The sequence below is a fragment of the Dunckerocampus dactyliophorus genome, chromosome 5, assembly GCF_027744805.1.
Source record: "Dunckerocampus dactyliophorus isolate RoL2022-P2 chromosome 5, RoL_Ddac_1.1, whole genome shotgun sequence".
Classification (NCBI taxonomy): Eukaryota; Metazoa; Chordata; class Actinopteri; order Syngnathiformes; family Syngnathidae; genus Dunckerocampus; species Dunckerocampus dactyliophorus.
Window position 1 is genome coordinate 23,797,669 of NC_072823.1, and position 14,849 is coordinate 23,812,517.

At 42.2% G+C, this 14,849-nt stretch overlaps 2 protein-coding genes across 9 annotated transcripts in view; both read left to right on the forward strand.

Annotated features, from left to right (window-relative positions):
- kif21a (kinesin family member 21A) overlaps positions 1-2,493 on the forward strand; it is a 45,240-nt gene extending 42,747 nt beyond the window's left edge. For all 6 annotated transcript variants that reach the window (XM_054776079.1, XM_054776084.1, XM_054776080.1 and 3 more), the window contains one exon: positions 404-2,493. In XM_054776079.1, coding sequence (XP_054632054.1) covers positions 404-494 — 91 coding nt within the window. In that variant the 3' untranslated portion in view covers positions 495-2,493. The remainder of the gene's footprint in view (positions 1-403) is intronic.
- Positions 2,494-5,040: 2,547 nt separating this feature from the next.
- The window catches only part of LOC129181155 (copine-8-like), a 93,712-nt gene continuing 83,903 nt past the window's right edge, over positions 5,041-14,849 (forward strand). Inside the window, exons 1-3 of one of the 3 annotated variants that reach the window (XM_054775923.1) lie at positions 5,041-5,067; positions 6,327-6,435; positions 6,469-6,590. In XM_054775923.1, the coding sequence (XP_054631898.1) occupies positions 6,514-6,590 (77 nt within the window). In that variant the 5' untranslated portion in view covers positions 5,041-5,067; positions 6,327-6,435; positions 6,469-6,513. Of the gene's footprint in view, positions 5,068-6,273; positions 6,591-14,849 lie in introns of those variants that run through there. The other 2 variants (XM_054775921.1, XM_054775920.1) reach the window with 2 other exon arrangements.

The following is a 14,849-nucleotide window of genomic DNA, read 5'->3' on the forward strand; positions in this document are numbered from 1 at the left end:
AGCGCACACACACACACAAACACACACACACACTAATGACAACACATTTTGTAAATAAATATACATTTTGGAAATAATAATTTAGTCGCCAAATAATATTCAGTTAGAAATGGCAGGTTTTGTTTCATTGTGTTTTGATGAGCGACAACGCTTCCCACTTTGTTCGATGGTCCTTAAACATACCATGGTTGTGTGTATGTGCTACCTTGCTTTCTCAAGCTTTTAGCTTGGACCTGGGTTACATCCCTGGGTGTGGGCGGGTTGGGAGCTGGCTTGTTACATTTGTTTTACACACAATACAGGACTTAATAAACAAATAGCTTTACATCACTATAATGTTTATGTTTCCAGTAAGGAATTGGAATCCATTTTGATGTGTTTGATATTCAACATTGTCTTCCAGCGACCGCACAGTGAAGATCTGGCGGGCCCGAGGAGGACTGGACGGCACCTTTGAGGCGGTAGACAATGCAGATGAGATGGCCAGTATTTGAAGTCTGCGCCCCCTACTGGTTGACCTTGCTGGAAAGACGCTGTTGCCATCCCCTGATTTGGCGCTGCCCTGCACTTTGACCCCTGGCTTGGCTCTATCCCAGTACTTGCTGCGACCTTACACTAAACACGCACATCATTCAACATCTCACGCTTGTTGTTAGCATCTTGCGTATCAGCACATCAGTCAAAAAAGGAAGTGGCGGGTTGGTAGCTGGTCTAAACAACCCAGGATGTCCTCATGTCATCACGTGTGGCTTCAAGTATTCTGCTTAACGCCCTCTCCTGTTTGAGCTCTATTTCTTGAAGAATACATGTCACTGCAGCACTCATGTCCACAGTGGACATGTCATGAGGAAGGGGTGAGACACTTCCTGGTTGAGGCTGATGGGATGCATTTTAGTTTACATATACTTGTTGATTTTTGAAATCTTTTAGTTAGGTGCTGGATTTGTCTCGTTTATCGAGCGTAGATAAGACTTGATTGTGTTGTGCCCTGCCCACACGGCACTACCGCCATGTATTAAGTAGCTGTGTGATGCCATTCGTCTTTACTCAGAGCAGCATTTGAAGACTCTACACTCTACATTAGTATTGTTATGGTTCACGCTCTATACACATACATTGACGTGGTCTGCGCTCAATACCTGTATGTGACTTTGTCTGTATGCCATACATGTACGTTGACATGGTCCACACCTGTTTCTCTACATGTGGGCCATCCTGCACACTCATGGTGACCTGGTCTACACGTCATACAGGCATTTAGACATGGTTTCACTATATTCACTCTGGGCTGTGCTCACTACACGTTTGGTGATAGGCTCCACACTCAACACAAATGTTGGCATGGTCCTATCTCACTTCTTTTATGTAACACGGTCTCATCTCACTACATGCATTGTATGTCGATATGGCCTGCTCACTACTTTACAGTATATGTTGACATGGTCTGTGCTCACTTTAGTTAAGTTGATATCATGACTGTCAAAATGGCAGCACACATATTTTACGCTCAGTACAGATGTTTGACGCGGTCTGTGCCCATTTGCATGTACATTGACAAGGTTCGTGCTCACTTAATTTGTGTGGGACGGTCCACAAATGTATGTTGCCATGGTCCCTGTTGACGAAAAATGTGTTGACGTGCTACACTCGCTCCACATATGTTGACATGGTCTGTGCTCGCTTGATGTACTGTAGTTCGATATCATCACATTGTCACATTGTCAGACATGTAGACATGACAGCTCAACACAATGGCTGACATGGTCCACACTTAACTACACTTATGGTGACATGGTTCGTGCTCACCACATGTACTGTATATTGATGTGGTCTATACTGACTACATGTGTATGGCATGGTCCACAGTCAATACATGTATGGCTACAGGGTCTGTGCCTGTTGTATGTATGTATGTTGACGGGGTCTGCGCTCACTACACATATGAAGACACGGATACATGCATACGTCGTGTATGTTGATTTTTGCGATGTACGCAGTCCGTGCAGTGGCAATGGTTCACACTCACTCGACGTTTGTTTGTGTCTCCTCACATGTATAAGAGGGCTTGTCGTAGTGCACTGCAGGTGAGGTCTGCTGGTTACCGTAGCAACGCACAATGTATGTACAGTATATTTATGTCACAGGCCTTTAGAGAGGCGAGGCCTTCAGACTCTGTCACATGTATGCTTCAGTGACACTTGTGAGGATGATGATGTCATGGTGTAATATGACATATAACTGAATGTTGCTCATCCTGTGGGACCACCAGTTTGAACGTAGGAGGAGGCCACGTGGGACTTCCTCCACTGAAGCCAAGGATGTTATTTAATGAATTCATGCTTAGACTTTCGTTTTTCTTTAGTCCGCCGTCTCCCCCTCCCCATGCCCCTCATTTGCAACTATAGAAGCCATGTTCCAAATGGCCGTCTGTGTAGACATTCAAATGTCAGATGATGCCTGCTGAGAATAAACGCCATCTGTCAAAAACAAACATCTCCCTCAGGCTTTCTTTACACATTTTTGTCATTTAAATGTTCTTTTAGGTGCTTTAGAAATGCTAACAAGGTCACTTTGCAACCTCTTCCTACTTTGTGTCCAATCATGGAGAACACTGACCTTATCGACGGCATACTTGGACATAGTCTCCAGAAAAGTTTTTTGGATTTGCAAGGTGAGATCTATTGTTGGTGTTGTGTGTTAGCATGAGCCCACTGAACACAGTCATTGTTTTTTTTCCCCCACAGGTAATCACCTTTTGTGTTAGCATGAGCCCACTTAACACAGTCATTGTTTTTTTTCCCCACAGGTAATCACCTTTTTTGTATGCTTGCTACCATAGAAAGCCTGACGTATTTTTGAAGTAATGAGAGCTACCACTTATGTCCTCCAGATGGCAGTAGCGTCATGCAATCTGACCTCGACTTGTTTGATACTCAAAATATGAAGGCAACATTTTTATACAGGTAACGTGCGCATTTTAGTGATCATTTATTGTGGTTAACCTAACAATCATGCTGTCCAATCACAGAGTTGTGAACAATATTGTATAGAAATTCGTCTTGTGTACCTAGAAAAAGTTTTGCAGCTTTGAGTTCAAGCTCATGAAAAGTGGGAGGAAAAGCCAAAGTGTTGCATTTAGATTTGTGTGTGTGTGTGTGTGTGTGTGTGTATAATGAAAGTAGATCTTTGTTTTAGTTTAAAAATAATTTAATTAAAAGCAGGACTGGGAGCTAGAGGACATAAGTAATATTTAAATCAGTCCCACGCTTTTAAAGAGGCTCATTACACTTTGCTTGGAACGACGCTCGCGACTGAGGAAGTGTTCAAAGCGCAAAGCCACTCCCACCATCATCACCTGACATTTTGTGTGTGATGCCAATGCCGTCCATCCATTTTCTAAGCCGCCTTTATCCTCAGGTGATGCCAATGCCGCTGCAGTAAAGACAATGAAAGTTTCAGCTGCTGTGTTGTTGGATGCTCGGTAACCACCCGCCACCCCCCACCGCACCTTTCTTGCTTACCAATCCTAATTTAAAAACAGCGCGGACAGCCCTTTTCAACGTTGCAGATGCGTGCATTTTGCACGTCTGCTCATTGGCCCTCAGAGGCAGAAGAAATAAAGGTACCTCAGCACATCTTCTCATGAGGAAAGACCCTTAGAACGCAGCAAAACCACGGGGAAGGCCATCAGTGTCAAGGTGTGCTCCCTTCTGGATGGAATGTCTTTGGCATGCATTTGCACTCTTAAGTCCTTACTCTCCATGCAGTGGAACGTCGAAAGTCTTAACAGCCCTACAAACAAGTCATAATTACACCATGTTTACAAACACATCAGACCGCCGTGTGACTATTAACCGTTGACATGATCTGTGACTTATGCTGTATGACTGTTGACATGGTCCATGCTTGTGAAATGTAGGTCAACATGGTCCGTGCCCACTTTATGAAAGTGGTGTAGTCCATCACATAGGCACGACACACTTTTGTTGACATGGTCCGTGTTGGTGATTGTACGTGGCATGGACCACGCTCGCTAAACGTATGTTGATATGGTCTTTGCTCACTCGTAACGGTGCCATGGTCCACAGTCACTCGGTGTTTAATGGATTTAACAATCATTTGATGAGTATTTTAAAGGGTTTTTCATACAAGTAGTAGCAGTCTGATGTAGTTATGTTTGTACTTCTTCCTCATAAAGCCATGTGATAATTTAAAAGAAACTGATCAGATCTTTAAACTCAAGACGAGATTCCTCTTCAAATGACTGCCATTAAAGGCACACTTGATGAAAGTGAGCTTGAGCTGATAAAAAAGTTGTTAATATGAAAGCGTCAACGTTCTAATCAAGCAGGGATTAGATGTCTCATTTTGCTCGTGTTTCTTTGCAGCATAGTGTGTACTTGTCACCCAGTGGAAGGAGGCAGCAATTAAAAGTGACAAACTGAGACTTTTCACATTTTACCTGGCTGCTGACACTGCATATATTTACACAACCTCCTGCCGCATCTTTTGAGGAAACACTCTGTTAGACCTCCTAAATCTCTCAACTTCACGCTGGGTGAGTTAATTGGCTTTGTTTTGCTCAGGCAATCATCATGTGACCACAGTTGGGCATGAAAGACTAATACTTCTGGGCATGTTTCCCCACAGATGGACCGCCATCTTTGTTGTCTTTAACGAGAATGTCATGTTACGTTCAGGCCACACTTTTATCTTCAAAAGCTCGAATGGAAGAAAAGTAGCTCACTCTAGCTCACTGTTGCCACTTGTGGATCAAAGTAGTACTGCAAGAGACAACCATGACAACCAAATTGTCTCTCTTTACTACCAAAATAAACTTGAAAAAGTTACATTTAATGGGTTAGCATGTGTGCTAACAGTCGCTAGCACATCTTATCAGAGCTGGCGAGCAGCTTGATGCTTTCTCATCGTCTGTCATCCTTGGTCTGAGCGAGTCCAAGGTCGTCTTCCCAGATGGTCCGTGTGCAAACCATCTGCCTCACGCTCACAGCTGGACTTCCAGACGACTTTGGACGCCCTGTAACAATACACTGGCCACTTCATTAGGTATGCCTCCATACATAAGAGACATGTTGCTCAGCCTTGCTCAGCAAAATCCACATCGACTTCACTTCTTTTTACACTTGTATGACATTTAACGATGTTAAAATGTGATGTCAAACAACGGCCAAAGCCTTTAGAATGCCCATAGTTTCACACTCGAACTGATTGTTTCTATTTCATATGGGATACACTGTTTCTGAAGACAAACAAATTCAAGCCGCATCCTTTGTGTGTTCACAAATACAATTCCTCGCCACTTAGCGGTTTGAATTTCATGGCTTCACTCTATCACGGTTTCATATTTTTTGCCTAAATTAAGCATTTTCATTCAGGAGACTCATTCAGAGACGCTGTGAATGATAGGTCGTATTAAATATATGTAGGTGTCAGGAATGTTTCTGTAATATTTGTAATGCACCAGATTTGATCGCTGGAACAACAGGCTTTTATTGCAGGTTTGAATTATCTCACGACAGGCTCAATAATCCCAAATAAAAACATGGGCTACTGTTGCTGCAGTAACCCACGCCGTCACCTCCTTTCCACGCGCCACTCAGCTCCCCTTGGGAACACATTTATAGTAACACACACCAGCAAGAGTCTTACGGCTACTCTATAGGGGTGTTAGTTCATGTCTACAGGGCTTTAATAATGTTTAAAAAACTGTATTTAGAAGGTCACAAGTTTCGATGTAAATACGAAAATATCCAATTTCTAAATAAGGAGTCCTACTTCGCAGAAATGCACGTATTATGGTCGAGTCTGGAACTAATTAACCACGATAAATGAGGGCTTACCATATTGCCAATTTTGCTTCAAGAGGGTGAAAGTTCATGGGGAGAATAGTCACAGCCACTAGAGGGCGTATTTGCTTAGTATTTACTAGTAGTTTATTGTAATTACATTTCAATAGTACCTGTATTATTATTTATTATCTTTGTTGATATTGTACTCCGTGGGTGTTGCTATATGATATATATTAGAATTCCATAAGTTAAACATGAATGGTTTGACTTGATTGGCCATCAGTGACATCACAAGTATGAATTAAGTGATTACATAGCGGCGCTTTAAGCCTCAGCCTGCTGAAATGTCAAACTCTCGCGCTGTGTGTGCGCGTGTGTCATCGTGCACGCCCCTCCTCCTCCTCCTCCTCCCTCGCGTGCATGCGCGCGCAAGCAGTGAACTCGTGGGCGTTCTCCTCCCTCTCCTTAGACTCTGGTAGGCTTTTCCCGCGTTAAGAGCCTCACGTCACCACTCAGGTGGGCTGCGGACCCTCCTCGAGGACATCACGCCCCGCCCCTCCAATCCCAAAAGACAGTCCCCCCTGCAGGAGTTCCTCGTCGTCCTGGTCGTTTTCTCACGCCCGCGGCTGCTGCTGCTGCTGCTGCTGCTGCTGCTGCTGCTGCTGCTGCTGCTGCTGCTGCTGCTGCTGTGTCCGGGACGACCATGGCGTGCATCGGGGACGCGGACCCCTTCACCGCGGCTATTCCCGCCACTAAAGTTGAACTCACCGTGTCGTGCAGGTGAGTACGCACGCGCACGCTTTACCTATGTACTTGCACAATCGTTGGTATGCACGATGCTGGTTGCTTGCTTATTGCCTAAAATGCATTGCGAGGCGCGTGCGGGTGCGCCAGTGGGGGTTGCCTGGTGTTGATTTGGCGCCAAATGTCATCATCTGGCAGCTGGCACGTGGACTGGCGCGCTTGTGGGGCGCCAACATGGAGTCAGTGGTATAGCAGCTTATTAATGTAACTAATAATACGTTTATTGGTGTACTGGTTGTACTACTACTACTATATACTACTAATGTTTACACGTGGTTTATAATAAATATCTTAAACAGCATATAATAATAAAGATGTCAGTCAAAAGTCAACATTGTTGTCTTTGTAAAGGATTAATTTAATTAGTGAATGAGTTAATGAAGTGGCTGAAGTGGTTCTGAATGGCACCTTTCATTACCATACAGACAGAAACATGCATGATTGTAGACGATGGATGATCGATTAATGGATGAACTGATTATTTTGCTATCACGATGTGTTAGTACTTGACATGTTAATATGCCCACTTGAAAACAGTTTTTGTCGGCCAACTCATCATGTCCTAGTCAACCATCTTATTACTAAATAGTGTCCGCTTAAGTCCACAACGTTATACATGGTTTACTGCTTCAGTTGACAAAATGTGAGCGCCAAAGGGGGTCATTTTTGCGAAAAGTGAGTCCTCAGGTAAGAGTGTGAAATATCATATGTAAACACAAGAGTCTAATTAAAAATAGGCAGAAACAGAGGAAAACCTTATCCACAAACATTATCAGCCATTGTTCTTATGTCTCTGGTCAAAGTCACAAGTAAATGTGCAAGAAATGGCTAGTAAATGGCTAGTTCCGTCATGTCGACAACCGCTTATGTTGACGTGAGTCAGCCGTTCCGGCGTCGACGTAACGGACAGTGTGTAAAATGACACCCTGCGCTAGAAGATGCCCACTGGCTTACATTGTGGTTGCCGACTGCCATGCATGTGTAGTTAAAGACATGTCAGATGGCGCTAACCACGCCTTAGATACTGATCTAACAGCACCCAAACGCAACACAACCATCAGCCATCTCTTTGATGGATTGGTTTCATGACGCAACAAAATAATTCTTCTTCTTCTCCTCCATCTTCTCTGGCTTCTTTCTTCTTCTCATCCTTCATTTTTTGTCTATCCTCTTCTTCTGTTTCTTGTCCTTCTTTTTCTTGTTGTCCTCCTTCTTGTTCATCCATTCTTTTTTGTCCTGCTTTTCAATCTTCTCATTTTTCATCTTCTCCTTCATTTTTGATCCTTCTCCTTCTTTTTCTTGTCATCCTTCTTCTCCATCTTCTGTTTTTCTTCATCTTTCTTTTCCTCCTTCATTTTCTTGTCCTTCCTCTTCTACTTTTATTTTCCTTCTCCTCCTCCTCTATGTTCTTATTTTATTTATCTGTTCTCATTCTTCTTTTTCTCCATTTTTTTGTTCTTCGATTTCTTCTCCTTTTCTTGTCCTCATTCTTCTCCTTGTTTATCTCCTTTTTGTCCTTTTACTTCTCCTCGCTGTTGTCCTTTTTTCATCTTCTCCTCCTTTTTCTCCTTCATTTTCCTGTCCTTCCTCTTCTTCACCTCCTTTTATGTACTTCTCATCCTTCTTTATCTCCCTTTTCTTGTCCTCCTATTTTTCATCTTCTATTTCTTCTCCTTCATTTTCTTGTCCTTCCTCCTTTTCTTCTCCTTTTTCTTGTCCTTCTCCTCCTCCTGTAACTCCTCCTTCTTCCTCTTCTCCATCTTCTTCTTTATCTCCTTTGTATTATCCTCCTTCTCCCTTTTCTCCCTCATTCTCTTGTCCTTCCTCTTTTTCTTCTAATTTTTCTTGTCCTTCTACCCTTTCTTTTGTGTCTCCTTCTTTTTCTTGGCTTCCTTCTTCTCCTTGATTGTCTTTTTTTCTTCTCATTTTTCATGTCCTTCTCCTTTTTTCTTGTTCTTGTTTTTTTGTTCTTGCCCTTCTTCTCCATTTTTTCCCTTCCTTTTTATTCTTTTTCTCCTACGTCTTCTTCTTCTTCATGTAATATTTTATTTTCGGAGGCAACACACCACAGTGTTGATGTTTGTTGTGTGTAAAAAGTGGAAGTGTTGTCATGCTGATGATAAAAGCTCAGTAAGATAATGACCTTAAACATCACAGCCACCGGAATCAAATAAATAGATAAAGATGGAGACTGAATTATCGTAGCTTTGATGGCTTGCTCGTCTTTTCTTGCTTCAATTGTGCATCATTACCATCATCACCACATGCAAACAATCCTACTGCTCATATGTTTTGTGTGTTGCTGTGCTTTTTTGACACATCGTTGGTTTGACAATGTGGGAATGAGAAGATAGAAAGTGTTTGGAAAAGGCCAGGAAAGCGACGCAATGTCTTATCAGTGATGGACCATTCACATGGACGGTTGGCGAAGGAGTTGCTAAGTAACTAGTAACTATTATTGTCAGATTGTGAGTGATACTGATAACATCATCATATGGCAACAATAACAATAAAGAAAATGTATAGAAACTTGTCTTCTTCAACATTAGGCAAAGTGAAATGAATTGAAACCTGAATATAAAAGATATATGCCTTCCTTTAATAATATTACCTTAAAGTAATGGCTGGGTTTATTTGTAACGTGTTTTAACACGTTTTACACAATTACTGATGTTCACTTCCTGTGTCATCGTGAAGTTAAAATAGCACAAATATTCATTCATCCATCTTCTATGCCGCTTATCCTCACTAGGTTCGCGATTAGCTGACTTTGGACTGGTCGCCGGGTACATAACAACCTGTCACAGTCACATTCATACCTATGGACAATTTAGAGTTGCCCATTAACCCAACATGCGTGTTTTTGTGAATGTTTGAGGAAGCCGGGGGGAACCCGGAGAAAAGCCACCCACGCACGGGGAGAACATGCAAACTCCACAGAGAGATGCCCAATGAAGGTTCGAACCCAGATCTTCCAGATCTCCTGACTGTGTGGCCACTAGGCCACCGTGTGTAATGTAATATAACAGAATAATACAATAATTAAAATAAATCCAATTTATTTAATTAATTTGTCACACTTAAATGTTTCAGATAATCAAACAATTTTAAATATTGAACACAAAATGCAGTTTTTAAATTAAACCTTTTGTTATTAAGGGAGACAAAAAATCCAGACCTACATGGCCCTGTGTGAAAATGTGATTGCCCTCCAAATCTAATAACTGGTTGGGCCACTCTTAGCAGCAACAACTGCAATCAAGCACTTGCGATAACTTCCAATGAGTCTCTTACAGCGCTGTGGGGGAATTCTGTCCCAATCATCTTTGCAGAATTGTTGTAATTCAGCCACATTGGAGGGTTTTCCAGCATGAACCGCCTTGTTAAGGTCATGCCACAACAGCTCAATAGGATTCAGGTCAGGACTTGGACTAGGCTTCTCCAAAGTCTTCATTTTGTTTTTCTTCAGCCATTCAGAGGTGGACTTGCTGGTGTGTTTTGGATCATTGTCCTGCTGCAGAACCCGAGTCTGTTTCAGCTTGAGGTCACCAACAGATGGCTGGACATCTCCCTCAGGATTTTTTGGTAGACAGCAGAATTCATCTTCAAACTTCCAGGTCCTGAAGTAGAAAACAGCCCCAGACCACCACACTACCACCACCATATTATACTGTTGGTTTGATGTTCTTTTTCTGAAATGCAGTGTTACTTTTACACCATATGTAATGGGACACACACCTTCCAAAAAGTTAAAGTCTTGTCTCGTCAGACCACAGAGTATTTTCCCGAAGTTCTTGGGGATCATCAAGATGTTTTCTGGCAAAATTGAGACGAGCCTTAATGTTCTTTTGTTCAGCAGTGGTTTTCATCTTAGAACTCTGCCATCCAGGCAGTTTTTACCCAGATTCTTTCTTATGGTGGAGTCATGAACACTGGCCTTAACTGAGGTAAGCAAGGCCTGCAGTTTTTTGGATTTCGTTGTGGGGTCTTTTGTGACCTCTTGGACGAGTCATCGCTGATTGTGGTTGGTCGGCCACTCCGGGGAAGGTTCACCACTGTTCCATGTTTTCACCATTTGTGGGAGGGTGTCAAACCAATGATGTGTCATCAAAGCCATGTGTGGCAAACATGTAAAAAAATTGATTTGTATAAATATTGTAAATAATATCATACATACATGCATTTGTAAAACTGTACAGCAACATTGTAGTAATAAACAATGTGCATATGATAAACAATACCTTAATTAAAAGAAAATTTGTACAGAATAAGTATAATCTGAAATGCTAAATATAAACATTGTGTAATTAGTACTGTATATAAATACAGGTACATACACACACATATATATATATATATAAAATACAGGCCCGTAACCAGATATTTTTCAGGGGTGGTGCAAAAATCTGAGTGAACGGACCTTTTGCGATGGAGCGAAGTGACCGAGCGGGGGGAGAGTGTGTGAGGGGGGTATACCCCTCTCCCAAAGCAGGGAAAATTTTGCATTTGGAGCCCGAAAAAACAGTTTTCTGATACATATTTTGGACAGACATAACAACAATGTTATTTCCTCCAAATGACAAGCTTAAGGGCAAAATGACAACATCAAGCTTGCCCTATTTAGATAAGTTCATCAGTTTACTGGGCGACTGAGCATGCAATGGCTACAGACTGGCCTACACAATATGAATCACTACAATGTGTTTCAGCCTTACCTATCGCTCATTCAGCATCATTCTTGGCTGTGTCGTGGAAAATATGTCCACCACTTCCTCCAGGTTGATAACCTTTTTGTAGTGAATGTGGAGAAGTGCCAGCAAGGTCAGCCGCTGTTGCGTCATACTGGCCCTCATGTAGGTGTTCAGACGCTTCAAGGTACTGGCACTTCGCTCACATTCACACCATGTTACTGGGATGGTACAGGCCAACTGAAGGAGGACCCTGATGTTGGGGAAGTGAACGGGATTGTGTGATAGTCCACAACTTGATGTGGGGGAATGCAGGTGACCAATGCAGGACAGGTGAGCGTCGACTTGGGTCACGGGGTAATCATGTCCCATTCCTAACAGTTCTGAGCACTTTCTGCAGCATTTTGGATTCCATTTTACAAAACAAAAAGTGTTCCAATTGGTTGCGATGGTATAGTATATTGGTTGGCTAACCCTTTCTAATTCCCCTTAAAATTATTATCGTCACATTTTATCATTTGTCTCACAGGTGCGCTGATATTAATACAGTCAAACTTGTCTATAGCGGCCACTAGAGGGAGTCTGCAACAGTGGCCGCTATAGACAGGTGGCCTCTATAGACAGGTTGGTGTCCAGTTTGAATGTTGACCAGTAGAGGGGAAAAAAAGAAAAAAAAGGGGGAAAAAATAATAGTGTTGACCAGTAGAGGGCACTGTGGACTGTGGATAAAAGTTGTACAGCACTACTACTGTAGGCTTGTTATTATCATGGTTCATGGTTTTAATCCTGAACATGCATGAGTCAAACAGTAGCACATCACATAGTACAATTCACAATTTTGCATGTCCAAAAAGGAGTAGGAAGAAGCAAAGCTTATTTAATCCTACCCCTCATCAGTTTCACATCAGTTGCAATACATTTATTCACCTCTTGTTCTTCCAAATGTACTTTGTAGGTCTACATGACAATGTAGTGCAATCATAGCCAAGGTTTTTACTTACTAAAAGGAAGCTAGAGGCTTAATAATAACTGATAGAATATATCCACGACCCGCAGAATAAAGCTGTGCTAGTAATGTCTTACGCTTGTTTTTAATATTTTACTTTTTATACGGCAGTGTGTCATTACAGCTTTAGTTCATCAGGAAGTGACGGGAAGTGACGGTGGGCGTCCCAAGCAGGAGAGCTAGGCTCAGTGCTAGCTGTGAGTTTCGAGAGAGTTGGGAAGTGTGTTTATGTTGGCGTGGATGTAAAGTCCTGCAGTGTTCTCCGCTGTTAATAAAGCCATTAAAGTGCATCGGCGACGTGAGTCTCTCCTTCCCCACAACAAGCGGCATTACAGTATTGACCAGTGCGCACCAGGAAATAAACGGTGTCATTTCTTACAGGCATTGGCTGGACAGCTATGTAGTGGGGCTTGTTTAACCTTTGCCTTGTGGGCAAGCAGGAAGGAGAGACGATGCTGAGAGATGTGTGTGTGTTCTGAGCTGCTGTCTGGTGGCCGCCTTCAATAAATAAAGTTGGCAGAAGCAACAGGAGAAGTTTCCTTCTTTGCTTCGGCGCTGAATAACACTGACAAGTTAACAGACTAGTAGCGAACGGAAAAGAAGACGGCTTTTTTTGTGTCGAATACAGAAGATGAGGACTTTGATGGATTTGTGGATGAGGATTAATGAAAAATAACGTGAGTACATTCTAAAATACTTCAATTAAGTACAACCGAACTCAGTTTTGCTCCCGCTGCCGCATGCATGCTAGCGTATGTTTTTTTTTTTTTATTGTAGCGTCGCTGGGAGCACGTCCTGTTCCCAGCCTACTTTGCGGTAATGTTTTGGTGCAAATGCTCTTAAAGTTACATGTTTAACCAGGAAATAGCAAGCTCAAAAGAAGACGGCTTTTTTATGTGGAACAACTGACAGTTTGTGTGGATCTTGTGAATGATTGTGACTGAGCTAGGACTCAATAATTAAAGTCTACACACGACCGCTTCATTGATTGAAAAACTAAACTTTTTCGTGCATGAAGCTTCTACTTGAGTTGGTAATTTGGCCGCTATATGCAGTCAGATATTGACCAAGGGAGACAAAATAGGTGGCCGCTGGCCGTGTTGGACAGGTGACTGCTATACACAGGGTCTATAACATGTAAATTTGCTGCAGGGGATTTTTCAGTGGCTGCTATAGGCAGGTGGCCGTTCTATACAGGTGGCCGCTAAGACAGGTTTGACTATACAATGAAATATTTTGTAATCCAATTTTCAATACAGGACAAGTTAACACATTCAAACTTCTTTTGCACGATGTCCCTGAACACATCTCACGTGGCCAACATGGCTGCTGCTGCACAGCGTGCAATACTAAATGAGGCTCAGCAATTAGCATTAGCAAAGTAGCTTCGTTCGAACCCCCCGAACCCCCCCCAGTTACGGGCCTGTAATAAATACTTCTTGTAATGAATCCATCAAGTATGTAAAATATGTCAAAAATATGTCAAAAATAAGCGGCGTGGCTCAGGTGGTAGAGTGGTCGTCTCCCAACCTGAAGGCTGCTGGTCCCATCCTCCTACACATGACCATGTCGAAGTACCCAGTTGCTCCTGATGAAAAAGAAGAACCATTCTTTTAAATGTGTCCAGAGTGAGACCTCATGAGATTGTTGAAGGACGTCTTGAGCAGCTCTCAAGGAGCTTTGCTAAAAAAAAAAAAAATAAAATCTGGGAGGCCTTTTATGTGCAGGGATTGTTCCTGCTCCTTTACGACATGTAAAGTGTTTTTTCCACATCCTTGGCACCACGGAAATGACTTTTCTCCAGCGAACACAGCATTATGTTTGACTTGAACACGGCAAGATACTATATCAGCTCTTTGGAACCTCGGTGCTTCAACTGAACATACGTGTAAATGTAATATATAATGACATACGTAAATTACATGTAGCATCATCTCTGCGGTAGCAGTCCAAGTCACACTTACTGCTTCTACTTGCTGAGAATTTCTACAACATGTTTGATGGCATTAGAATTGTTTTACCTTAACAACTTACCTGGAAGTCCAAGATCAAACCTGAAACTACTGTAGTGTGTCACATAATTAACACATTATGGTTCTCTTACTGTGATGCCACTGGATGCATTTGTCTTGTGCAAAATAATATGCAATAGAACTCATAGAAAAGTGCCATTTATTTTTAAACATTTTGTCTCAACAAAACAGCATTAAAAAAAAAAAATCACGCCCAGTAGTCTTACAGTCCTGTAGTATTATAACATGTCCTACCATCAACAGCAGCAATCCGATTGGGAAAACTGCAGGTTTCTATGTGGCAGAAGCATCCATATAACAACAAAGTGAAAGGCAAAGTATGAAACTGTGGACTAATACAATCAGTGAAATTATAAACTGTGCTCATTCAGCAAGTGTCCGCCAATTGATAATTATTTTGCTGCATGAACACTGCAGAGTGATTCTTCCCGAGGTGTCATATTAGATTACAAGTATTGAATGAAGATGCCTTCCTCCCCCCTGCTTTAGAGTCGTTGCAAATTGCATA